Source organism: Chrysochloris asiatica, unplaced genomic scaffold (assembly GCF_000296735.1).
Source record: "Chrysochloris asiatica unplaced genomic scaffold, ChrAsi1.0 scaffold00004, whole genome shotgun sequence".
Lineage (NCBI taxonomy): Eukaryota > Metazoa > Chordata > Mammalia > Afrosoricida > Chrysochloridae > Chrysochloris > Chrysochloris asiatica.
Window position 1 is genome coordinate 11,895,794 of NW_006408522.1, and position 26,662 is coordinate 11,922,455.

The 26,662-nt window shown below is 40.7% G+C and overlaps 1 protein-coding gene across 1 annotated transcript in view; it reads left to right on the plus strand.

Annotated features, from left to right (window-relative positions):
• The window catches only part of MYO1E (myosin IE), a 287,213-nt gene that overhangs the window by 213,137 nt on the left and 47,414 nt on the right, over positions 1-26,662 (plus strand). Inside the window, exons 16-19 of the mRNA XM_006831592.1 lie at positions 1,457-1,538; positions 11,527-11,633; positions 17,889-17,987; positions 22,984-23,128. Coding sequence (XP_006831655.1) covers positions 1,457-1,538; positions 11,527-11,633; positions 17,889-17,987; positions 22,984-23,128 — 433 coding nt within the window. The remainder of the gene's footprint in view (positions 1-1,456; positions 1,539-11,526; positions 11,634-17,888; positions 17,988-22,983; positions 23,129-26,662) is intronic.

A 26,662-nucleotide genomic window follows, 5' to 3' on the forward strand; every position in this document is an offset into this window, starting at 1 on the left:
TAAGTTTTTTGAGGAACGGCTGATGAGTTCTAACTGCTGACCTTGTGGTTCAAACCCACCTTGATTATCCTATAGCACTTATCCTACAGTGCCACAGCTTTATGAAAATGTATGAAATATTGTGACCAAAATGTGGCTCAGAGACCCAAAATGATGACACACGGTTGGAAAAATAGCATCAATAGGCTTGCTCTGATAGGGGTTGCCACAACCTTCGATTGATTTTTTTTTTTTTTTAAAGCAGTATCTGTGATGATCAGTAAACCAAGGTATGCCTATAATTCAAAGCACATAGAATCTATTTGTTCTTCCCTCAGAGTCAGCTAAGCCACAGTCTTGACTTGTGGTTTCCATGGCAGGCAGTGCAGACTTGGCTTCCAAAAATTTATGTCTCTCTTTTTTTTTTAAATAAAACTTTCTGGGCAAGATAGAAAGTTATTGATGATTCCACATAAACTCCTGTCATACAGACACAGCCCATGGCTCTGTAAACACATTCACTGCAAAAATCTATATTTGTGTCTGGTCAGTCTGAAGTAGATTCCTGGGGAGACTGCCTAGAAAGCTCAAGATGGTATTTAAGAGTGAGTGAGTCTGAGTAGCTGATTGTTCATGTACATGGATCACTTTCTTCAGTCTCCAGATATGCTTATTTAGTAAGCACTTGCTGTGTACCAGGCCCTGCATCAGATAGCTGGGGTACAAAAATGACTCAGTCCTTGCCCTGCCTTGCTGGTAAGGAGGCATGGAAACAAAAGTGGCTTGATTAGAACTACTAATGAATATATATAAGCAAACAAAGCATTCGTGATTTATTATAGCTCCAGTTAAAGATGCCCATACTCAAAAGCACAGTTTCTCAAGTCAAAACATGTTATGTATTGGGTTAAAAAGTGCTTATCTGTGAAGAATATGCCAGACTTCAGGGTATGCTTAATTTAGATGTTCTGTGTGGGAGTGAGAGGGTAGAAGGAATGTGCTTGCTGATGGTATCTAGTCGATAGGACCTTGGGATGCTACTAAATATCCTGCAATGCACAGGATATCAGTATTGCCAGGGCTAAGCAACATGCTCACAACGGCAATTCCCTTAGCACTACACTGTTTTGCTTGTCTTAACAAATCCACACTGACCTCCCTCTGGTTTGTTCTAATGTTGAGATATATGCCTCTATTCCAATAAGTGAGGAAATTGAAAAGGCAGAAGTGTTAAAATGGTTTCTTCAGCCTTAAACTCCAGTATGCTTACATCTTAGAATTCTTTTTCCTTGTTTATTTGGTCTGTTGCTCATTTCCTTGAGTCACATCTTAATGGCAGGTCCTATAAGTCTGATAGACTTTCTGCAGCCAAGGTTATATGCTTCTGAATGGTCCTCCACTCCTTTTTCTACGGAAGCAAGCTTCCAACCCCCAAGGTATTACTCACAGCTCATCTATTCTCTTTCTCTTTTTCCAGACCTTTCATAAAGTCTTTATTTCCGGAAAATCTGCAAGCTGAAAAGAAAGGACGCCCAACTACTGCGGGAAGCAAAATAAAGGTTTGTTTTATTTGGGGAAATTTATAGATTCCTAGAAGAGCTAGGTTTTTCTGGGAGCCAGGAACTGCATCCCTGGGCTGGGATGAGGTCAGTAAGATGTAAGGCAATTGTAGAGCTGTTCAGAAGTGCAATTGCTGCTTCAGAACAGATTACCTGATGCAAGCCGAATTTGACTTGACTGTACTGAAACTCCAAAGGATATGAAGTACCTTCACAGATCAGTAGTCAACAGATAATAATCAGCTGCTTTCTAAGAGGAAGTGGCATTAAACTGAACCTGGAAGAATTTACGTTGAGCTACTGGAGAAATTTTGTGATTCGGGTCCACATTTAAAATTTTAATGACAGTTTTCCAAACCAGACCTGAGAACTTGCCTGTTATGGGACTTGATGTCCCTAAAACTCTGTGTGGTTTCCTAGGAGTGACCTATGCATCCATCTTCCCCGGATACTGCAGGCCCAGCCTCACTGTGAATTTCAGCACTTTTGGTCTCCTAGCTTGTCTAAGTCAAAGGAAATGCATTCGATCCTCAGCGGGTGTCTTGGGATCCCCTGTGGTCAGTACTATGTCATCTCTGCCTTTGTGTGGTGAAATCTACGCTCCCTCATTGAGAGGTTGTTTTGAATTGAGAGGCTGAGTCAAATGTCCTTAAATAATGTAATGCTTATAGAAATAATCACCAAACCTCCTGCCTTTTTAAAAAAAAATCATAGCATTTAAATTTAAAAAACAAAAAACCTGCTGGTATTGAGTTCATTCCAACACACAGTGATCCTATAGGACTGTGTAGCATGGTCCCCAGAGGATTCCCTAGGCTGCAGTCTATATGGAAGAAGACCACCACACCTTTTTCCTGCAGAGTGGCTAGTGGATTGAAACCACCAACCTTTGGGTTAGCAGCCAAGCGCTTAACCACCATGCCACCAAGACTCACCAGTGAAATACCTCCCCAATTCTGTATCCAAAGAGAAGAAGTCAATGGCAGTAAAAGGTTCAGGGTTATGCTTGCATGGTTTCAAATCCTAGCTCTGGCTTTAACTAACAGTGTAATTGTCAGCATGGGACCTAACCTCTCAGTGCGTCTTGCTTTATCTGTGAGGTGGAGATCTTACTAGCTGCATCAAGGAGTTGCTGTGATGATTCACTTCAGTAATCCATCCAAAACATTTAGCATAGTGTCTGGAACAAAATGTAGCCAAAAATATGTGCCAGCGCCTCTTAAATTGGCCCAGACACTTCCTTTCCTGTCTGCCATCTTGTTCGCTCCTGTTTCATTCTTTGTGTTCACTTACATTTGCACATTCTTGCTCCTGCCTAAACCCTCACACTCTTTGTGCCCAAATCCTACCCGTCCTTCTCCACAGGGCCCTCCTGGATATTCCCAGCCTCGTGAGCACCCATGGTTGTTATAGTCTATCCTGTTCCTTGGTTCTTCTCTGAGTGTTTCATGTATGAAAGCTGGCCTCCCAAACCATTGGTTAGCTTCCTAAGAGCTGGAATGATGGAAACAATCAGCAAAAGTTCAACGAGAAGGTTCCAGTCAAGAGGAGCCTTGCATTTTGTGATGGAAGTTTGAACTGGGTTTGAACTGGAGCATAAAGCCCCCTGGGTTTCAGGAGTATCGTATACAAAAGTGAGAGAAATGTAGTCACCCTGGATGGTAACTGAGTTAGGTTCAGTGGAGCAGTGAGTTGAAGGGGTTAGCAGGTGGAATTCTGATGAGGCCCAGATATTAGTGAGTGTGTGAAGGTTCTGACTCATTGCTTCATGTCAAGTCCTGGATAAGGATTAGGTCTGAATTGGAAAATCTAGTCACAAGATGATCACATTCAGATCCAAGGGGCCCAGAATATCAAGGCCACTGTGACTCACTTTCAAGTGGTCTAGATTCTCAGCCAAGTTTATTCCCTATTTTTAAAAAAGAAAAATAGAAAAAAGAGAATGAGGAGAGACTGGGGACATTTTTTTCCTCCTTAGAAGAATTGACCCTTTTCTTCCATTTATATCCTGGTTGAACACCCCAACTACCACCTTTTGGAGCTATACCAGAATGTTTAGGGTTGCAAATCTCAAGCCATCCCATCAGGAGGTCAGCCCGAAGTCAGCCAGTTCATCCCGCCGGCGTCAAACTCTGCATGCCTCCCTCACAATTGTATTCTCTCTGATGGATTCTGTGACCTCAACTGACCTGCCACTCTGTCTCTGTGTAGGCGTGAACTCTCCCTGTTACAGCAGTTGCAGAACCGAGACACTGAGATAGGGGGTTTTCTCCATGCCTAGGGCCCATCTACTTGTCCCAAATGCTCAGCTCTCCTTCTGAGATGGTAGACAGTCCCTGTCTCTCCAGCAGTAGGTGCTGCCATGACTAGAGGAGCAGTGGAGAAAGTTGTTCTTAATCCCAGGGAGACGTACAAGTAAGAACAGAATCAACACCAGGCCAGGAGCACAGCTCTGCTCATTTGATGGGAGAGGAAAATGTCATATTCTCTTCCTAAGTCAGCGATAGTGTGTAAGACTGAGCAGGACTCTGTGGGAAGCCTGATGCAGTGGTTCTCAGTTTGCTTCTAGGACATTTTGCTACAAGTGATCATGAGGGTGGGGCAGAAACAGAGCAGCGTTTTGTTCTGTTGTGCCTGGGGCGTCCAGAGCAGGAGACTCAAGTCTGAATTCTTGAACAAATGTTGCTGTCATGTGGTTGATAAATGGTTTTATTCTGCAGGCAGGTTATCTCTGCTGCATTTTAGCATCATCCATCTGACCACTTAACAAAGCTATGCTTGCTCTTACTATGCAAAAGGAATTGTATTAGATGCTCTATGTATAGGGTGAAAAAACTGTCAGTCTCTGTCCATTCCTGCAGCCTAGTGGGGGCTTCTGCTGACGTGCAAAGTCTAACAATAGTGGGGGTTCCTGCTGATCCCCAAAGTCTAACAAGTGTTTGGCATCTCAGCGAAGACCTTGAAAGTTTAAGAGTGAAGAAAGTCGAAGAGTTTGTTTGTTTCCTTGCAATTACTGAGATAAAAATAAAATGTACACAATTATAATAGTTAAATACATTTATTACTTAAAGAGTATGCAAAATTTTGAAATGTTCTTCATTCAAGAACAAGAGATGTCTCTCATTGATTGCATCACCTTTTGTTTTGTTTTTTTCACACAACATTCAGACTTCAAAAATTAGCAAATTACTTTTTTTAACTTAATTCAACATTTAATAGGGGAAAAAAGCTTTTTAAAGGAAATCATGCCATAAATAGCCATTAAATCAGTCTTGAAATCCAGTTCCTACAATTAATCACATACAAGTGTGTTTTGGTGTGAACCTCATCAATGGGATGAAAACATATATCAAAATCAGCAATTTCCTTTTTCATTTAAAAATGTGATTGGTTTTCTTTTTAACAAATAAGTCCTCAAGATCTGTGTTGTTTTGTTTTTGTTAAGTGCCATCAAGTCCATACAACCCATAGTGTGAGATATCTTTGCAGGAACAGAAAGCCTTACCTTTCTCCCACCGAGCAACTGGTGAGCTTGAACTACTAAACTTGTGGTTTGCAATTCAGTGCTTCTGAGCCAGTGTGCTCCCAGCATCGGCTTTTTGTTGTTGTTAGGTGCCATCGAGTCAGTTCTGACTCAGCAACCCAGTGCACAATAGAATGAAACACTGCCTGGTCCTGTGCCATCCTTACATTGAGCCCATTGTTTTTGCCATGGTGTCAATCCATCTTGTTGGGGGTCTTCCTCTTTTTCACTGACCCTCCACTTTACCAAACATGCTGTGCTTCTCCAGGGACTGGTCCCTCCTAATAATGTGTCCAAAGTTTGAGAAATGAAGTTTACTAAGGCCCTGAAGACCTTGGAGATATTCATTCTGTGGTACAGGATAATCGTTTATCTAGTCTAGGAAACTAGGAAGCTCAAAATCACAACACATGCTATCTAGAACATTTAGAGCGTAATATAATACTATGATGTTTAGAATATGTTACAAAAGAAGGCTACTGTCCTTACTGAAAGAGAGAATGTGGGGTTCTAAAAGGAAGTCAGAGTAAAACAAGCAAATGTTGGAGGTAGGGAAGAAAAAGGGAACAAATTGAGAAAATAAATGAGAAAATAAAAGAGGGGAGAACTTGGCATGGAAATAACAAAAGAGATTCAGATGCAGAATATTGCTTCTTTGTTTTTTTCCTTTTTAGAATATCAACAAAAGTTCTAGTAAAGTACAAAGCAAAATAATAGTTGGTTTTTGAGCTATTGTTACCAAGGGGAACAACTCAGTAAGGTGTGGGAAAGAAGGGTTAGAATAGGAAAAGGTCCAAGCAGGAAGGTCACAACATTGCTAACTTGCCTTCTGTTTATAGAATTGGTGTTTGTTGTTGTTGTTGTTAAGTGCCATCGAGTCGGTTCCGACCCATAGCGACCCTGTACAGGGTTTCCGAGGGTGTAAATCTTTACGGGAGCAGAAAGCCTCATCTTTCTCCCACGGAGCGGCTGGTAGTTTCGAACCGCTGACCTTAAGGTTCGGTGTTTAGAAACTACAATTGCTGCTGCTGCTGTTTTTGTTATTACCTGTCATCAAGTTGGACCCTGACTCAAGTCACAATAGGATTGGATACTTGGGATCAATGACATTTTCATTGGTGTGTCTTCTTAGTTTTAGTCTGGAAGCCCCACTGAAACCTGTCCAACATCATAGTAACATGGACGCCTCCTTTGACAGACAGGTAGTAGCTATACCAGAGGTATATTGCCCAGGACTAAATTTGCCTGATATTAATTATTTCTCAAATGTTTCTTATTCTGATGATGAAGCATTTGACAATTTAGACTATGGTTATAAATTAAACATAAATTCAAATACTTGAAGTGGTAAAAATAAAAGCTTCAATCAATAATCTAATTGTAAGTGGAATAGTTGGCACTTTGTTTTCAGAATGCATATATGTTAGGGCATGATTTGAAGGATGCAGAGGTGAAGCACATTGGTACAAACAATGAATATGCTGATGAAAGATTCAGATCAATGGGTGTATGTTGTTGTTGTTGTTAAGTGCCTTCAAGTCTGTTCTGAACCTGTATAGGGTTTCCAAGGAGTGGCTGGTGCGTTTGAACCACTGACCTTGCAGTTAGCACATTAACCCTCAGTGTCAACCAGGACTTTGGAAACTGTGACTAAATTAACAACACAGCAATCCTGTTATTATCTATTTGTAAGCTTTTCATTTTACTCCTAAAAAAAAAATGGGGCACTTCTCTGTAAGCAACAAATACTGTGGATTTATTATATGTATCCCCTTTTTGACATTTCTCAGAGATCCAGAGGCATGGCTCAATCTCTTGCATCGTCCACGATGTTTAACAGATGTCCTTAGGAATTATCTCACTGATATCCCTGAGGTACTAGCATTTAAAGAAATCCCAAGTCCCTTGGAAGTAAACTTTATTTCAAGGTGTTTATATATTTTATATCATAATGCTTTGACATTTAAAAATGATCTATAGGCTATAGTTAACAGAATTTTTGGTTTGAGGAAATTCCCATCATCTTGCTTTATAAATGGAAGTATGTAACCTGTAATGACATTTGATTTTGAGACTTCACTAAATGTGACATGGTTATAGCTGAAAGGTACCAGTATTGAAATTTGCACCAAAGACTAATGTTTCAGGGAAACAAAATCTAACTCAGCTGGTCCACATTGTCTAAATAAGGCTGGACCACTAATAGGGTGGGATGTACTAGAAGACATGTAGATGTTTGGACTGGTTGATTTATTTCTTTAATTGGTTGACTCCTAACACCGAGTTCAACCATGAAGTTAAGATATTAAGAGGTCTTCTAGTCAAACCTCCTTATTTTACAAATGAGAAAACCAAGGCCCAGAGAAATTTAATGAGTTATAACACAGTTTACAAGTAACAAAACAAAAGTCACAATCCAAGCCTGCTTATAATCTGTGTAGAGGGTAGAATGAGATACTGTCACCCTAGATAAAGTTTTCATTGTCCTGTCTACTCTCTGATTATGATCCCTGTGCCATCTGTAGTCTCTGTACAGATTCACAGATCAGGTTCCAATCCAGTTACTGCTTTACACCCACTTCAGAAGAAATCTAAAGTTCACTCCTAGCTTAGTAAATTTGGGGACCTTTTGATAGCTAAGATGTATTTCTGCTTGGTAAGATTAAATATCCCTCCACCTGAAGACTTCTGTCTACTGCTAGCTTACCTAGTTAATTCCTTTTATATCGCACTAAAAGATCTTGTATCTTTTTGTCAGGAATGCAGTTGGACTTTCTGGTTAAGAAGCAGACTTCAGTAACTCAAAGACTTGGGTTGAAGCCCCAGTTTTGTTACTTATTTAGCTTTAAGTCTCATTTTACAATCTAAACAGCAGGAAAACTAACCACATAAATGCGATAATCCACGTATGCAGCCTATGATACACACTCCGTGAAGGCTATCCATCATTCTTTTGAGCGAGAAACAACCGTCAAGTGGCACATAAGCTTAAGTTACACTTGCCTTTATATGTTTCATATACTAAGGTGACGACAAGATAGACTAGCAATCCCTTCTAACTGTTTTCTTTTAGAAATGCCTAGTGCAAGAACAATTCAAAACTACCAGCTGTTCTGCAGGAGAAAGATGAGGCTTTCTGCTCCCATAAAGATATACATCCTCAGAAAGTCTGTATAGGGTCACTATGAGTCGGAACTGGCTCCACGGCAGTTCCACCACCACCAGTACAAGAGAGCCTGCGAAGTTTTTCTTACTGTTTAGAAAATTAAAATAAATGAAAAATGTTGTGTCATAGGCAACTCTGTAGTCCCTCCCCAGCTTCAGCTTATGTAATGCAAAGATAGATTCCCCACCACCGCCCCCAGGTGCAATATTCTACATCAACAAAGAGAAGAGTCAGTTTGCTTTTTGATCTCCGGGAGTTTGGCTTGGATTATGCAATCTCGGCAGCTTTGTCCTCGATTTCAAACATTCCAAAGAACGTGGTATTCTAAACACTATACAGAGGACTTAATTATCCAGGGAACATCTTTTGTTGTCTTTGTTTATTGTAGTAAATATATATGTGCTAGAACATTTGCCATTTCAACATTCTTCACATGTACAGTTCAGTGATACCAATTTACAAGGAGGTCTCAAAAAGTTTGTGGAACAAGTGGAATTCAAAGATAAAAATAAAAAATATAAACTTTATTTCTCCACATAAAATGCATCAAGCTCAAGACACTTTTATAAGCAATGTTAACAGCCATTTAGTCCATCCCTAAAGAACTGAGGATCCCAGGGACTTCACCACATCAGTACAGTCTCTTTTTTTCACATTGTTAACTGAAGATAAATGGGTTGTTGTTGTGAAGTGCCGAGTCAGTTCTGACCCATAGCGATCCTGTATAGGGTTTCTAAGGAGCAGCTGGTGAGCTTGAACTGCTGACCTTGCAGTTCAAACGGCTTTGCAGTCTGGCACATTAGCCCACAACACCACACCAAGACTCCAGTATAAAGACTAAGGATAAATGGGTAGGTACCCTTAAAAGTGGTGTCATGGTGTGGAGTCAGGACAAGCAGTGGACCACAAGGTCGATTTAAACTGCAAGGTCGGTGCTTCAAACTTATCAGCCGCTCCTTGGAAACCCTATACAGGGTCGCTATGGGTTGGAACTGACTCGGCACTTCACAACAACAACCCTTTAAAGTTTTTTTTTAACATTAGGAAACAAACAGAAGCCAGGAGGAACGAAATCAGGACTGTAAGGTGGATGCCTCGTGATTTCTCATGGGGCTCTCAGGAAGTAGCCCTTGTTTGATGAGAGGAATCAGCAGGAGTCCTGGCTTGGTGGAAAAGGGCTCTCTGGTGAAGCTCTCCTGGGTGTTTTTCTGCTAAAGCTTTGACTATCTCTCACAATAAGCACTTGATCTCGATGTTTGGCACTACAGAAAGTCAACAAGCAAAATGCCTTGAGCATCCCCTCAAAACAGTTGCCATGACCTTTGCTCTTGACCAGTCTGAGTTTGCTTTGTCTGAACTACTTCCACTTCTTGGGAACCATTGTTGTTGTTATGTGCTGTGGAGTCGGTTCCGACTCATAGCAACCCTATACAGGGTTTCCAAGGCTGTAAATCTTTACGGGAGCAGAAAGCCTCATCTTTCTCCCGCAGAACGAAACAGCTGGTAGTTTCGAACTGCTGACCCTGAGGTTCGCAGCCCAATTCGTAACCACTATGCTACCAGAGCCATGGCCTTAATTAAACTTTGCAGGGTCATCCTGGTCAGGCCATAGTTCATCTCCTATTATAGTTCTTTGAAGAAATCCTTCAGCATCTTGTTTAAAATTTCCATTGAAAACTGTTCATGTCTACAGCTGATCTGGGCACAATAGTATCGGTACCCATCAAGCAGAAAGTTTGCTGAGCTTTAATTTTTCAGTCAGAATTGTGTAAACTGAACAAGTTGAGCTGTCTATGGTGCTGACTATTGTTTCTACTGTTAGTCACCGGTCAATTAGGCAAGAGCAAGATTAGTCATTTTCTCGAAAATGGATATGGATGGTCTGCCACTGCAGGCTTCTTCAACATAATGTTGTCCCTTCTTAAAACGAGTTCTCCATTTGTAAACTGCTGATTTGGGGTGGTGGGGGGCATTGTTTTTATGATGTTTGTTCTTGCTTCAATTTTAGCAGAATTCATGTTGCTCTGATAAGAACTCTTTTTCAAACTAATGTCTTATCCTCCTTGTCTCAGACCAACATGCTCAAACATGTTAATACATACAAATTAGTACAAGATTATTTTGGTGCAAAATTTGTTTAAAATTTATGCATAGTTTTTCATAATATGTATTTTACATGAACTTTTTGAACACTGCTTATATATTCATCAGACAGCTCAACTGTCATTCTTCTCCTTCCCCAAATTATTGTTTCTATCAACACCAGTAAACATCTTGCTGTGACTATAAACAGTAGTATTTCTCAAGGGTTTCAGATTTCCCAAACTCAAATTCAAGTCACCAGAAACACCCTAACTGAGAGCAGGATATCTGCTGTGAGCCAATCACTTCTGCTCATTTCTGAATGGTTTTCTGGCACTGGGGACTCCTTTCCGCTATTGTTTTTTGGAGGTATTCCCTCTTCGTGATTTTTTTGCTTGGAAGTTGAGTTTGCATCTGTGCCCATCCTTGAACCCACAAGGCAGCTTCCGGCATGTGGTGTGGTGGGAATGCTGACTTGAACACTGCTCCCGCCTTCACTCCAGGTTTGATAGTCTCCGAATTTGGAATACTTCATAAGCAAGCTCAGCTTTGTTTATGTGGCCTTTTCTGCTAGAATCCAGTTCTACTTTGACCAGATGATATTATATGACATATTTTACCTTTGAGAAGGAGTTAGTTTTCTGACCCACTGTAAGTGCTCAAAGTCTACATGCTTGTAAAAGGATATATTGAAGAAGAAATTGGAGGTGATGGCATACAAGAGCTTGATACACTCTGAAATGATATGACCCTTGCATCCTTTGATGATGAATTCCTATCATTTTAATGTGATGGTTCTTCAATGGTTGGATTACCAGGAAATTTGATGCAAATAATTTGTCAAAACAAAAAGTTACATGCAAAGGCCCTAACTTAATATTAAATCAACTTCGTTTATCATCAGCGTGCTTCCTTGTACCATCTGCAAAGAATTTTGTCTAAAGATTTATTGTTTTATTAGCTATGCTAAAGATGCCTAATTGCTTTCTAAGATCAAATTTCAAACGCATTTAGCAGCGTTAAAAGTCATCATAAAATTCAGTAAAGCTTTACAAAACTTTGGTTGACCTTACCTAAGTTTAATGAGCAAATTGTTATAAAGATTAATTTCTGTTTAGATGGTTGCACACTTGAGTTTCACACTAAAGTATTCTTAGACAGTCGGTCTGTTGTGGGGAAGTTCTTTTTCGCTAACTTTTGTTATTCTTTCTTTCTAGAAACAAGCCAATGACCTTGTGAGCACCCTGATGAAGTGTACACCCCACTACATCCGCTGCATAAAACCCAACGAAACCAAGAAGCCCAGAGACTGGGAGGAAAGCAGGTATGGTGAAGATGGTGGATGGAGAGGTGGAGAGAGGGGTTAGGGTTAGGCTTAGGTGGGCTTCACATATTTTCCCTCTGCTATATCTAACTGCCTCCCTTCATCTTTTATAAAAATGTTTGCAGTGCTGTTTAGTTCAACATTATGAGCAATTTATACTGTTGATCTTGGCCTGTCTGAGACCAGATTTAAAAACATGAAATACCGCAGAGTCATAATGGTTGTAAACATCATTAGAAGCTCTGCATAGACCATCTTAGTACACTCGGCTCCTGAATGATGCCCACAGGATGTGGCCAAGAATGCTTAGCTCTGGGTAGAAAGTGAAGGTACAGAGAGCTGGATAAAAGCAAGCTATTATTTACTGTTGTTCATAAGAGAGCTGGATAAAAGCACGCTATTATTTACTATTGTTCATAAAGCTACTGGGGACATTCTATAGGCTCTATTGTTCATAAAGCTACTGGGGACATTCTATAGGCCACTAAGGCATGTACAGATGAGCAAGATTACAGTATCTGGGAGGAACGAGGCCAGAGGGATGAAGAGGAGCACAGGTGTTCTGTGATCCATTCAGCGTTCCACAGGCTTGCTCTGCGCAGAGTGTTAAGTAAGACACATGTTGGCATGATGACTAGAAGATGTAGAGTGTCTCTTGGACTGGGAAATTCAGAAAAACATTCCTAATCTCATTATTCAAAAAACATCATGAGGGCTGGGGGAGAAACTGAGGCTGGGAACCCCTGACGAAGACAGGACCCTGGTTATAGTCATGAAATAATCAAGTCCCAAAATGTGAGCATATCAGAATTCCTATCTCTTTTCTCTTGCAGAGAAAAGAAAACCATCTCTTTTAGGCATCAGGTGACTTAGTATTAAACTTCAACAGCAGGACTGGGATTACAATTTATAGCTGCTAATTACTTCCTCACGAGGGTAAACATTGGACCGCTGACCATAGCTCAGCAGTTAAATCCCACCAGCCAGTCCCTGAAAGCCCTACACAGGGTCACTGTGAGTTGGAACTGACTCTACTGCACTTAACAACAAGAATAATTACCTCTTTAGAATTCTGGTTTGGTGCTGTCGGATCAGCACTGGACTGCTAACTGATGGTTGGTGGTTCAAACCCACCAGTCACTCCTTGGAAGAAAAATGTGACAGTCTGCTTCTGATTTCTTTACAGTGCAGAAAAGTTGAAAAGTTCTTCTTTATATGTGAACACTTCATGGTATAGTCTAAGTCTGCATTCACAGATTAAGAGTTTCTGTAGCTTAGACATAGGAATCTTCCATTTGGTCAATCAACAATCTTCAAATAACTTTATCTACAGATGCATGCTCTTGAATCCTCTATTTAATTGATTATTTTTTTCTGTTTTATATCATCTAAAATCTTTCTATTAATCTGACAATTTATCATACTGTGGTGTCTTATATGTTGCTATGATGCTGGAAGATATGCCACAAGTATTTTAAATACCAGTAGGGTCACCCTTGGTGGACAAGTATTACCAGAACTTCCAGACTAAGACAAACTGGGAAGAAGGAGAAACAGATAACTTCTGAATGGTTAACTACTGAAAACCTTATACATAGCCATGGAACATTGTCAGATATAGTGCCAGAAGATGAGACCCTCAGGTTGGCAGGCACTCAAAATATGACTGGGGAAGAGCGCCCTCCCAAGGTAGAGTTGGCCAGAGTAACATGAATGAAGCAAAGCTTTTGAGACCTTCATTTGCTGATGGGGCACAATTCGAAATGAGAACAAAGAGCTGCAAACATCCATTAATAATCAGAATGTGGAACATACGAACTATGAATTTAGGAAAATTGGAAGTCATTAAACAAAATACAATGCACAAAGATCGATCTCCTAGGCATTAGTGGACTGAAATGGACAGGTATTGAGCATTTTGAATCATATGGTTTCCTGTGCCTGGGAATGAAAAACCAGTGTGGAATGACTTCCTCAGTAAACGGAGGTCAGTCTAGAACAGGATCTCCAAAGTACATCTTCTTTCTTGTTTTTAACTTTATATTATAGAAATTTAAATATATGTATAAAAGTACAGAATCATACTGTAAATCCCATGTCCCCATTTCCTGTATTCATTAGTTACCAACTCGCCCCCCCACCTCTCCCCTCGCTTCTCGTTATTTTGAAGCATACTTCAGACATCATGTCCTGTAACTGATATATTTCAGTGTATGTATTCTGTATGAACAGAATCACAATTCTTCATGAACAGAACCACAGTATCACACCTAAAAATGAGACTCATATTTATTATCAGTATTTAGTCTGCATTTCAGTATTCTTGATGATCATATCTTTATTTATTAGTGGTTTTTTAATGTTTGTTTCTTTGAATCAGGATAGAAATAAGTCCCACAAATGGAACTTAAGCTTTCTTTTTATTTTCTTAATTCTGACAACTTATTGTTAGAGAAACAGGGTTTTTTTTTTTTAGCCTACAGAGCTTTTCTCGGCCTGATGTCCTAATCTGCTTCCTTTAAGTGCCGTTGGTATGTTCCTCTAAATTGGCTCTTAGATTTAGAGGCTTGATCACATTTAGATTTAATTTCTCTTTTCTTTTCACAAGAATACCTCATAGGTGTTCTGTTCTTCTACTGGGGCACATGATATTTGGCTCCTATCTGTTTTTGATGTTAACAGCTACTGATGACCAATGCCTAGATGCATTATAGGTTTCCAAATTACGAGATTTTCGTTGTACTCATATTTCTTCATTTATTAGCTGCAATGCACCTGTAAGAGAAAACACCCTTGAATGATTTACAAGCACACACTCCTCCACTTAAGGCTGCTCATTTCAGATATTTGCTCATTTTAACAGACTTTTTGAAATACTGACTTCACTCAAACTTGCTTCACTCGAACTCCTCCACCCCAACTACACTGCTCTGCTTAACATCCTTCGTAGATACTTCCTGGAAGGCCCTTAATCATTGCCACCTGCTCAGGAAACCCAAGAGGATGCATTGTTATTGTTGTTGTTAAGTACCGTCGAGTCGATTCCTATCCCTAGTGACCCTGTATAGGGTTTCCAAGGAGCAGCTGGTGAGCTTGAACCACTGACCTTGTGGTTCAAATGACTTTGCAGTCTGACACATTAACCCACAGCTCCACATTGGATGTCAGAAAATGGAGAAATTAAAACAGCAATGCATTTTATTCAGTAAATCCTCATAGGGTTTTCCCAAGTGTTATTTTCTCCTTTAAAAAAAATTTTTTCATTACATAAGGAGCTCTGGTAGCATAGTGGATATGAATCGGGCTGCTACTCTCAAGGTCAGCAGTTCTAAACTACCAGCTCTTCCGCGGGAGAAAGATGAGGCTTTCTGCTCCCATAAAGATTTATAGCCTCAGAAACCCTGTACAGGGTTGCTATGAGTTGGAACCGACTCCATAGCACATCACCACCACCACCACATCCTTATTTGAATTGCAGCAAAGAGCTTCATGGCATTAGTATGCCCACTCAAACGTGGCATTATGGATAGTTTCACCTCATGTAAGTTGAGTGTTGCTTTGTGTCTTAGTGTTGAATGTTGGTGTCCTAGAAAGGACAGTGTGCTTGGGCAGCAGGGATTACATGCTCAGTTGAACTTCTTGATGGACGGAACTACTCATTCCACAAATTTGTGGGGTGTGGGGTTTTTCTTTTCCTGTTGAAAGTGTGTGTTTGTTTGACTTCTGGCAGTATTGCTTGCCCTGGATTCTGAATTGCTGCCCCAGCAGAATCTCAAGTTTTGACCTACTTGAGTTAATGACTAAGGGTAGTCTTGAAGAGGCCTCCTCCTGAGAGGAGATGGCCTAATGAAGGACAAAACTGGGCAGTACCAGCTTGTTAATGCTTATGGAGGAGGAATATCCCTTGATTTGCTAAACTGACTGTCCTGCAGAAAAAATTTCCTTGGAAAAAATTCCTGATTTTGGAAGTTACCGTGAATGAAAAATACTTTACTGTGAGTACTATTCGTTCCTAGGTGCTTCATGGGAAAGGAACATTTCTACTTCAATCACTGGTTGATGTATTCTCGGCTTGAAAAGTTCGAGTGAAGTCAGTATTTAGAAAAGTCTGTTAAAATGAGCAAATATCTGAAATGAGCAACCTCATGTGTATTTCCTTACTAGAGAAAAGGCCAATGGTGAATTTTGACTTTGGGGGAGAAGTAAAATTATTTGTTTTAATCGCATTTCTACTCAAAATAGAGTTATTTCTTTCTCTCTCTGACCTCTCCAGGCACATGTGGATATCTTTCATATTCAAGCTTTTAAAGTGTTAGGTGGAAGCATTGATGGCTTAGTGGTAGAATTCTGGACTTCTGTGTGGGAGGTCTGGGTTTGATTCCCAGCCAGTGAACTTCATGCCCAGCCACCAGCCATCTGTCATTGGAGAGTTTGGGTGCTGCTAGGATGCTGAGCAGTTTCAGCAGACCTTCCAGACTAGGATAGACTCAGAAGAAAGGCCTGGCAATCTACTTCTGAAAATCAATCAATGACATCATTATGGATCACAATAGCCTGGTCTACAGTTGATTGTGGGGATGGTGTAGGACTGGGTAGCATTTCCTTCCATTGTGCATGGGGTCACCATGATTTAGGGCCAATTCAATATCAGCTAACAACAAGAAGACTGTGTGCATCATGACAAGCTACAGACAACATTGCCAAGAATGGAAATTCCAGAACACTTAATTGAGCTCATGAAGAACCTCTACATATACCAAGAGGCAGTCGTTCAAACAGAACAAGGAGACACCAAATGGTTTAAAATCAGGAAAGATTTGTGTCAAGGTTGTGTTCTTTCACCATTTTATTCAATCTGTATGCTGAGCAAATAATCCAAGAAGCTGGATTATATGAAGAACATGGCATCAGGATTGAAAGAAGATTCATTAATAACCTGCGATGTGCAGGTGGTACAACTTTATTTGCTGAAAACATAGAGGACTTAAAATGCTTACTGATGAAGATCAAAGACTACAATCTTTGGTATGGGTTGCACCTCAGTGTAAAGAAAACAAAAATCCTCACCACTGGACCAATAAATAACATCATAATAAATGGAGAAAGATTGAAGTTGTCCAAGACTTCATTTTAGTTGGACCTACTGTCAACATTCATGGAAGCAGCAGTCAAGAAATCAAACAACGTATTGTATTACTGAGATCTGTTGCGTAACACCTCTTCAAAGTGTTCAAGAGCAGAGATGTCAGTTTGAGAATGAAGGTGCACCTGACCCAAGCCATGGTTATTTTCACTCGCCTCACACACATGTGAAAGTTGGATGGTGAATAAGGAAGACCACAGAAGAATGGATGAATATGAGTTATGGTGTTGGAGGAGAATACTGAAAGTGCCATGTACTGCCAGTAGAACCAACAAATCTGTGTTGGAAGAAGTACAACCAGAATGCTCCTTAAAATTTAGGCTGACAAGACTTTGTCTTTCATACTTAGGACATACTAAGTATGAAAGGACTGTCAGGAGGGACCAGTCACTGGAGAAGGACATCATGCTTGATAAAGTGGAGGGTCAGATAAAAAGAGGAAGACACCCCTTTCCCCCATGATATGGATTGTCACAGTGCCAGCTGTAATGGGCAACAATTGTGAGGACTGGGCAGTGACTCGTTCTGTTATGCATAGGGTTGTTATGAGTCAGAACCAACATAACAGCACCTAACAAGAAATGTTAGTTATCTTGAAGGCGTATGTGTTTGTGGACGTTAGCTTTAATGAGACCACACATTTAAACATTCATCACTAAGCCTTCCCAGGGATGCAAAACCCCTCTTTGAGCTTGATTTTCCTTTCTACCCACTCCTCTTTCCACCTATGTGATGCCAGAGCCAATGTTAAATCTAAAATTTGATAAAAGAAACAACTCCAGTATCATAAACTTAAGTTAGAAGTTCTCTTTCCTTTCCCCTTTTGAAATAGCAGTAGTTTTCTTCATAGTCATGGTGACAGACACATGGGTTTGGTTTTGTTATTGTTCATCAAAACAACCATATGATGTGCCCTTCTATAATGCTGTATTTATATAAATGTTTTATTTATATAAATATTTAGAGTATAAAAGCTCAGCTCCATCGTCTCTGAGCACTATGAGTTGTTACATTTTCCATATGTTTCTATAACCCAGATTAGGAGGTTTGGAGAGGTGGTGGGTGGATTATTGTTAAGTGGTGATAACCTGACCCCATTGTCTCCTTTACAGAGTAAAGCATCAAGTAGAATACTTGGGTCTGAAAGAAAACATTCGAGTGAGAAGAGCTGGTTACGCTTATCGTCGCATCTTCCAAAAATTCTTACAGAGGTAAAGTATTGTTTGCCTGGACCTAAACTGTAACAACAACAACAAAACTTGAATGGGAGTTCCTGGTGTGGTGCTGTGGGTTAATGCACTGAACTACAAAGTTGGTTTGAACCACAAAGTTGGCAGTTCAAGCTCACCAGTCACACCTTAGAAACCCTATACAGGATCAGAACCGACTTGAAGGCACTTAACAACAACATTTTAATAGGAGTCCTTATGTGGCGCTGTGGTATAAAACACTGGATCAGAAGGTCAGTTTGAATTTGAGTTCAAACTCACCAGCCACACTTTGGAAACCTTATACAGGGTCGCTATGAATTTGGAACCAACTCACTAGCACTTAACCACAACAACATACTTTAATAGGAGTCCTGGTGTGGTGTTGTAGGATAAGCACTGGGCTGCTAACCCCAAGGTTAGTTGCTAACCCCAACTCGACGGCACTTCACGACAGCAACACTTTAATTACACCTAAGTCTTTTGTTATCTATGTATGTGGGGAAAATAAATAGTGCCCTCAAATATTTTATGATTCTAATCTTTCTAATGATTCTAAATTGAAGTTCCCTAGTATTTTCTACATCTGTTTTATTTTGTTTCCCAAAAAAAGAAAACTATATGTTGTATAGTGATTCTTTCCAGTCTTCCACAAAACTGGTATTGAAGCAGTCCACTCAGAAAGAAGGCAGCCTGCATTTTCTAATGAACAGCACATATGCTCATTATAGAGGACCTAGGTCTTCCTTGAATAAATAGATCAGTAACACCACCTTAGAAAGGACTTTGGGTTTCTCAACCTCAAGTCTGAACATTTTGGGCTGGATGCTTCTTTGTTGTGAGGGGTTATCCTGTGCTTTGTGAATGCTTAGAAGCATACCTGGCTTCTACCTACTAGATACCAATAGCATCCTCCCAGTTTTGACAACCAAAATGAATCCCGATATTGCCAGATATTCCCTGGGGTTGAGGGCGTGGGTCAAGCCTGTTGAGAACCAATGACTTCATCATTAACGTTTATGAAACATTACATCTCTCTGAAAATGTTTTTTTTTTTTAAGTAAGGGGGAAAATTGCATCAGAAAATGGTGAATGAAAGTATTCCCTCAGTTCTTCTCTGGTTCAGAAAGACCTACACTCAACAATTCTAAAACAGCCATAGTCTTTTCCTTCTTTTAATATTTTTCCTGTACTTGAAAACTCTCTATTTGACATTTGAAATTTTTTATTTTGACATGACCATCGAAAACGTAAGTGTTTTTTTTTTTTTTTTATCTAATCTTGATTTTTAAGAAATGAATTAGGAAAAGTTTCCTTCCTAGCACATAATAATAATTTTTATAAAGAGAGCAGGGAGACTAAGGAACCAAGAAAGGAGAGATAGGAAGAAAGAATCTCATTTTCCTAAGCAGTGATGTCAGTTCCATAGCACAGAGGAGAACAGGACGTCATGTCCTCCTTACTGACATTGCTCGGTGCCTTGGTTGTGTACGGTACCCTGAGCAGGCTCTGCTGCCCGTATGTTGTATTGTTAAGTGCCATTGAGTCGACTCCGACCCATAGCAACCCTGTATAGGGTTTCCAAGGAGCAGCTGGTGAGCTTGAACCACCAACCTTGCAGTTCAAACAGCTTTGCAGTCTGGCACATTAACCCACAGCGCCACACCAGGACTCTGCTGCCGGTTACAGCTCCTTAACTAAGCTGTGGAATGACTTTGGCTAAACATAATAGCCAGCCCTCTCTTGGTGCCATGCTGGCTGTGTGATACCATGGCAGGTACTTTTTTCTGTCCCTGCCATGGTATAGGCATTTAGTGAATTTCTCATTATATCCCTAATGTTGAGTGGCTTTCATAGAAACGATTCTATTTTGAATGTCTTCCTCCTTCACTCTCCTGCTGTGGGCTTTTTCTTTCAAAAGATATGAATGAACTGTCTTATTAAAATCAAGCTTTCTTGTTATTGTCATTCTACTCTTGGCTCAACACACTGGGAAGATAATAAACACAAATAGTTTGGAAGGAAATGTATTATTCAAGCAACTTCTTTCCAGTCTTCCACAAAACTGGTATTGAAGCAGTCCACTCAGAAAGTAGGCAGCCCTGGTCACACAGTGGGTTCCAGGTTGGGCTGCTAACCGCAAGGTCAGCAGTTCGAATCTACCAGTTGCCCCAGGGGAGAAAGATGAGGCTTTCTGATCAAAGTACTTTAGGATTTACTTCAAAGCACGTGGGCCACAGTGAAAGAGTTGAGGTGGCTTTTACTTTTTGCTCTCCAATACGTAGTCACAAGGGATGGTTTTGATTAATAGAAAGGATATTGAAACAGGAAATGAATACCCCAAAAAGCCATTGTTTCCTATTTTCTAAGCCACTATTATGCTCTCTTGGGGGAAAGATGGAGCTTTCTGCTCCTGTGAAGATTTACAGCCTTGGACACCTGCTATAGGGTCACTGTGATTTAGAACCAAGTTGACGCCGTACAACCACCAACCACCACCACTCAGAGCCACATGAAGGCCAGGCATTTTAACCATCAGATAATATTTAGCCCAAGAACATGACCTTTTCTATAAGGTATGTGAGTCAAGGATTCTTGTCCTACAGAATTCATCCAGCATCAACCACCGATTCTCTCATCATTTACAAAGTAATTGAACCATCTCTTATCTTTATTCTTTCCATAGTTGAGAGAAAGGGCTGTATTTGTTGCATTTATTTATAGGTGTCTACAGAGAGGCTGCTAAGTGACAATTAGAGAGTAGAAGCTGAAAGTGTAACTATATATTAACACGGATACATGCAATATACTTGCCCCGTCTGAACTGAGCAATGGTTCAGGCACTTCCTAGAGCAGAACAGTTGTTAAGTGCAATTGAGTTGGTTCCTGTAGAGAGTTTCCAAGGCTGTAAATCTTTAAAGGAGGGCCTTTCCTTTCACCCCTTCCCCAGACATTCTGGGCTGCTGAAGAGTGAGTCTAATCCTGGTACTGGGTCTAGGGAACCAAGGAAGACCTTGGCATTTCTCAAGGCCAGGGACACATTGGCTGTGTCTTAGATGTTATTTTACACATAAAATCCTCCACCTTTATATCCACACAATCCTCCTTTGATTTCTCTTTCCTTTCTGTGTCAGTCTCTAATTATAAAGTTTCTAACATATTAGACTTCTGTCGGGATTGGTGGTGGTGGTGGTGATATGCCCGTGGAGTTGGTTCCGACTCATAGTGACCCTGTATAGGATTTCCAAGTCTGTAAATCTTTACGGGAGCAGAAAGCCTCATCTTTCTCTCGTGGAACTGCTTGTAGTTTCAAAGTGCTGACCTTGAGATTAGCAGCCCGACTCATAACCACTCCTCTACCAGAGCTCCTTTGATATTACTAGGTGTCTTCAAGTTGGTTCCAAGTCATAGCGACCCTGTGTGGGGTTTTTGAAGCTATAAACTTTACAGATTCAGGAAGCCTCATTTTTCTCCCATGGAGCGGCTGGTGGGTTTGAACTGCTAACCTTGTGGTTAGCAGTCCAGTGTTTATCCTTCAGAGCCACACCTTTAAAAGAAATATTGATATGTAAACCAATCTGTGGCTTATGTATAGTGCAGTGACTAAAGGAGTAAGTTAGGGTTCACATCCCAGCTCTGACACTAGATAAGTAGCCTTGGGTGGGTCTCTGATTGCTTCTGTTTCCTGCTTTGCAACATGGGAAGACCAAGTTCCTCAGGTTGCTGTTAGACTGTTGTTAGGTGCCTTCGAGTCACTTCTGACTCATAGAGACCCTGTACAGGGTTTCCGAGGCTGTATGGTTACGAATTGGCCTGAGAACCACAAGGTCAGCAGTTCAAAATTACCAGCTGTTCCACGGGAGAAAGATGAGGCTTTCTGCTCCCATAAAGATTTACAGCCTTGGAAACCCTGTATAGGGTCACTATGAGTCAGAACCGACTCCACGGCACATAACCACCACCAACCAAATCTTTGCAGGAACAGAAAGTCGCATCTTTCTCCTACAGAGTGACTGGTGGCCTTGAACCACCTACCTTTTAATTCCCTGCCCAGTGCTCAGCCTACAGAGCCACTGCACACCCACCAGAACAATATAAATCACCCAGAACAACACCTGGAGCAGAAGACCCCATGAATGTCAACCTTTAATGTTAGCTGTGTGTCAAGCATTGTGTAACTGCTGTTTGTGCAGTTACGAATCTCACAGACATGGTACCTGCTCTCCTCATGGAGTTTCATCCTTACCAACAAGGCATAAATTAACCAAAGAGACATAAACATGAATATAATTAAAAATTGCAATACATGCTCTGAAGGAAAAGTCATACTTGCTCCAGAATAGTGTGGGTGGGAGCCGGGCAAATTGTAATTGAATGAATAGTCTTTGCAGACGTTTCTGGAAGTCTCCCTGGAGGTATGTCTTGAAGACTGAGTACAAGTCAGCCAAGGGAGGGGCTTGGAGAACAACAATCCCACAGAGGGAGCAATGTGGGGAAGGCTCTGAGGAGGGAACACAAGGACTCAGGGAGACTAGAAGAGCTGAGGTTGGAGACTAGCCAGGGACCAGGATTCAAGGTGGACAGGGTTTCCAAGATGAAATTTGATGCATAGGATTACTAATCACTGCTTCTAGGGAGCTTGATAAACTCTTTCACATTGTTGCATGCTCTGAAGAAATCAGAGGAAATTAGTATTGCGAAAAGACTATTTGATTTTTGCCTGTGGAGTGTCATCAGTGACCTTCAGCAATGCTATTTTTAAACAGTGGCAGAAAGGAAAGCAGATTTCACCAGGGCGTTAACATGGTAACGGTCAGAGTAGGAGGCAGCTCTGTAATGGGCATCCCAGATCCAGAGGACATTTCCAGTCATTGAGGTACATCCCTACGGAAGCTATTGAGCAGTGATAAATGAATTACTACTACCCCGTCAGCATTAGTCCCATTGGAACAAAGCTGTTTGCCTCCTCTGAGTCTTCTCTTCTTGCTTGTCCTCACAGATATGCCATTCTCACCAAAGCCACCTGGCCTTCATGGAAAGGAGATGAGAAGCAAGGTGTCCTCCACCTGCTACAGTCCGTCAACATGGACAGTGACCAGTACCAGCTGGGAAGGAGTAAAGTGTTCATTAAAGCCCCGGAGTCTGTAAGTGCCCCCTCGCTTCCTCGGGGCCCTTGGCCAACGCCTCCTCACTACGTGGCTGCTTCTGTTTCTCATCCTTCTTTCATGCCTTAAATGCCATCTCCAAAAACACCAGAGCTTTGAACCATTTTGAACTGGGTTGATCATGACCAAGGAAGTGAAAACAGAGCAGACCTAACTTTTTTCAATCCAGAATGGGGGAAATTATGGTCGAAGGCCTGGAATGGGAGACTCGGAAGCCCGTTCAGGAGCCTGGACTGTGTAGAGCAGCTCACATTCAAAGCGGTGTGGTCAGCCACCATCTTTGAGCCCGGTACCATTGTTTTCAACTCAGTTGTTTAAGAGATTTGGTTGCTAAGCAACACAAACACTACCTTTGTTTTTTAAAAAGGAGATTCCGTTTCTAGCAGGGCTTCAACGTGTATTTTTTCTGTTCTGTTTAGCGTTCTGATTCAGCCACATTTTAAACTTTTGAGTCCATTCCAGTATTGTTTTGTCAGTCTCAAATGAACCAGTTTGAACCAGTTCAAAAGTCCTGAAAAATAGTGTTGCCTCCCCTCCAATCTAAGTAAGTCATTCCTGGAACCCTCTCCTTCTCATAGTCTATCACCACCCCTATTCATCTACTTCACAGACTTAAAAAAGCCAGTTGCCTCCCAGTTGATCCTGACTCACGGCAACCTCAAGTGTGTCAGAACAGAACTGTGCTCTATAGGGTTGAGTTTGGGGAAGCAGAGCACCCGGTCTTTCTCCCAATGTATCGCTGAGTACATTCTAACCTTCAGTCTTTTGGATAGCAACACAATTAACCATTTATAACACCCAGGGTCTCCTTCATAGCACTTAGCATTTATGAATTGATGTCATCATATGATAGTTTCTTTTCTCACTTATTGTCTCTACCCTTCTAGACAGTAATCCCATGAAAGCAAGGACTTTTGTCTGTTTAGTATGCCATTGTATTTTGTACATAGACACCCAGAGTCTAGTACAGAGACTGGCTCGTAGGAGACGCCAACAGTTACTTAATAAAGGAAAGCATGAATAAGCAAACTACATTTCTAAGCTAAGAAGAGAGTTCTTTGTCCCATAGTGGGGGGCTTGTGCAAACCTGCACACTGATTTGGATGATACCAAACAGACCAATTACTCTCAGACCCAGGCTTCCTCCTTGAAGGCTGAGCAGAACAAAGTGGGGGCAATTTTCAGGATTATAACTTTGAAGGCCATGAGGAAAATGGAAAGACCATGAAGATGGAGTTTCTGAAGAATAGTTATGTCTCTGATGTTAACAGAGGGAAAGATTTGTCATCTCTATGAAGAGCTTGAATTAACAGGTTAAGCTGAAGGAGAAATCTTTGGGTTTGTAGAATACACATTACTCAAACACTTGTATTACAACTATCAAACTTACTAGACCTCTAAGGATTGATTTATTTCCTTAGAAAAGTTCTGTATCTTTTCTGATGAGCTTGTGGTCATGGCGGGCCTAGTCAATGTCCATTAGAAATTTTCCATTTGAGCAAGAATCCAGTGTATGCCCTCAGGTCTTCTATCCATCCAATAAGCTCTGGGGCTACACAATAAAGATATTCCTGTGTAAATTATAGAGATTGCTGAAACTAATAAATGTTCAGCAGCATCATATCTTGAGGCTCCCACAACAATCACAAGATTCTGTCCTAAGAGTCAGTGGTTTATCACTGATAGGTATAGATCCTAGAGAAATAAGAGCTGAGCACGAATAGACAGATGCACACCCATGTTCATTGCAGTATTATACACAATTGCAAAAAGGTGTAAACCACCTAAGTACCCATCCATGGGTGACTGGCTAGGCATTGCGGTTCATATGTACATACAATGGAATATTACACAACAATAAAGGATGATGATGACTCTGCAAAACATCTCACAAAATGGATGAATCTGGAGGGTATTATGCTGAGAAAATCACAAAAGGACAAATATTATAGGAGACCACTATTACAAAAAGTACAAAATAGATTTATACTTAGAAACATTATTTGATGGTTACCAGGGATGAGAGGGGAAAGGACAGAACATCACTAACTAGATAGTGTTAAGTGGCATTATGTTGATTCTGACTCACAGCGACCCTATAGAGGGTTTCCAAGGAGTGGCTGGTGGGGTTGAGCCACACTTAGCATTCAGTGAAGGGAAAGATAATACACAATATGGGCAAAGTCAGCACAACATGACCAAGGCAAAGGAAGATAGGGAGTTCTGGGGAAAATAAAGAACAATCGCAGTGAATTCTATGACACATGCAATCTTTCAACACTTGTAATAAGAAATAATAATTTGTGGATAGATATAATAAAGTGAGATATATACGTACTAAATAGATGTGGAAGATCCTACAGTAACACACCTGCATGCATATATAGCTATGGATGTAGATTTTTCTTACATGCATATTTGTAAATGCTTCCATACATATCTGTGTTATATAATAGAGCACATAGTGGACACAGGGAAACTTCTTAGGCCTAACCAAACACCTTACAGAACTGAGCTACTCAGCTTGAAGGCTGAGGATCTCAGTCTCAGGGCTCCTGTAGGTCAATAGGCTTAATGAAATTCATGAAAATAACATTCCGCACCCTAGTTTGAAGAGTAACATCTGGGATCATAGAGGCTTGTGAGCAGCAATCTAAGATACAGCTATTGGTCTCTTCCCATCTGGAATAAAGGAGAATAAAGAAAACTGATGACTCAAGAAAGCCATTAGTCCTTTGGACTAATCAGCCACATGAACCACACCCTCCTCTAACCTGAGACCAGAAGAACGTATCGATGACCAAGAATACGATAGAAGATCCTGGTTTGAATGAGTCAAAAATGTAGAACCAAGTTCAAATGAAAAACAAAAAGACCACATTTACTAGCCTGACAGAGACTGGAGGAACCCCGAGACTATTGCCCTAAAGCAACTTTCTAAGTAGGAACTGAAGCCACTCATGGGACCACCTTTTAGCCAACTAACAGGCTGGCCTATGAAATAAAGAACACCCGGGAGCATTGGGCTGATTCTTAGTACAATCAGCTATAAGAGACCAAGGGCAACACCTGCCCCAAGTCAACAATGGAAAGATAGGAAGGGGCAGAGGAACTGAACAAATGGAAATGGGGAACCCAGAGTAGAAGTGAGGAGAGTGTTGACCAGATGTAGTAATAGCAACCAATGTCACTAACAGTTGTGCATTAACTATTAAATATATACATATGCAAAAGTAATTTGCTATGTAAACTTTCACCGAAAACATAATAAAATGTTTTTCCCCAAAAAATATTCAGTGATGAACTTGGCAAAACTAGTCATTAGACCAAAGGGAGACCATATGAGAATTTGTAGAATTAATAATGGAAGCACATTAATAACCTGCGATATGCCGATGATACAACCTTGCTTGCTGAAAGTGAAGAGGACTTGAAACATTTACTTATGAAGATCAAAGAGCACAACCTTCGGTATGGATTGCATCTCAATGTTAAGAAAACAAAAATCCTCAC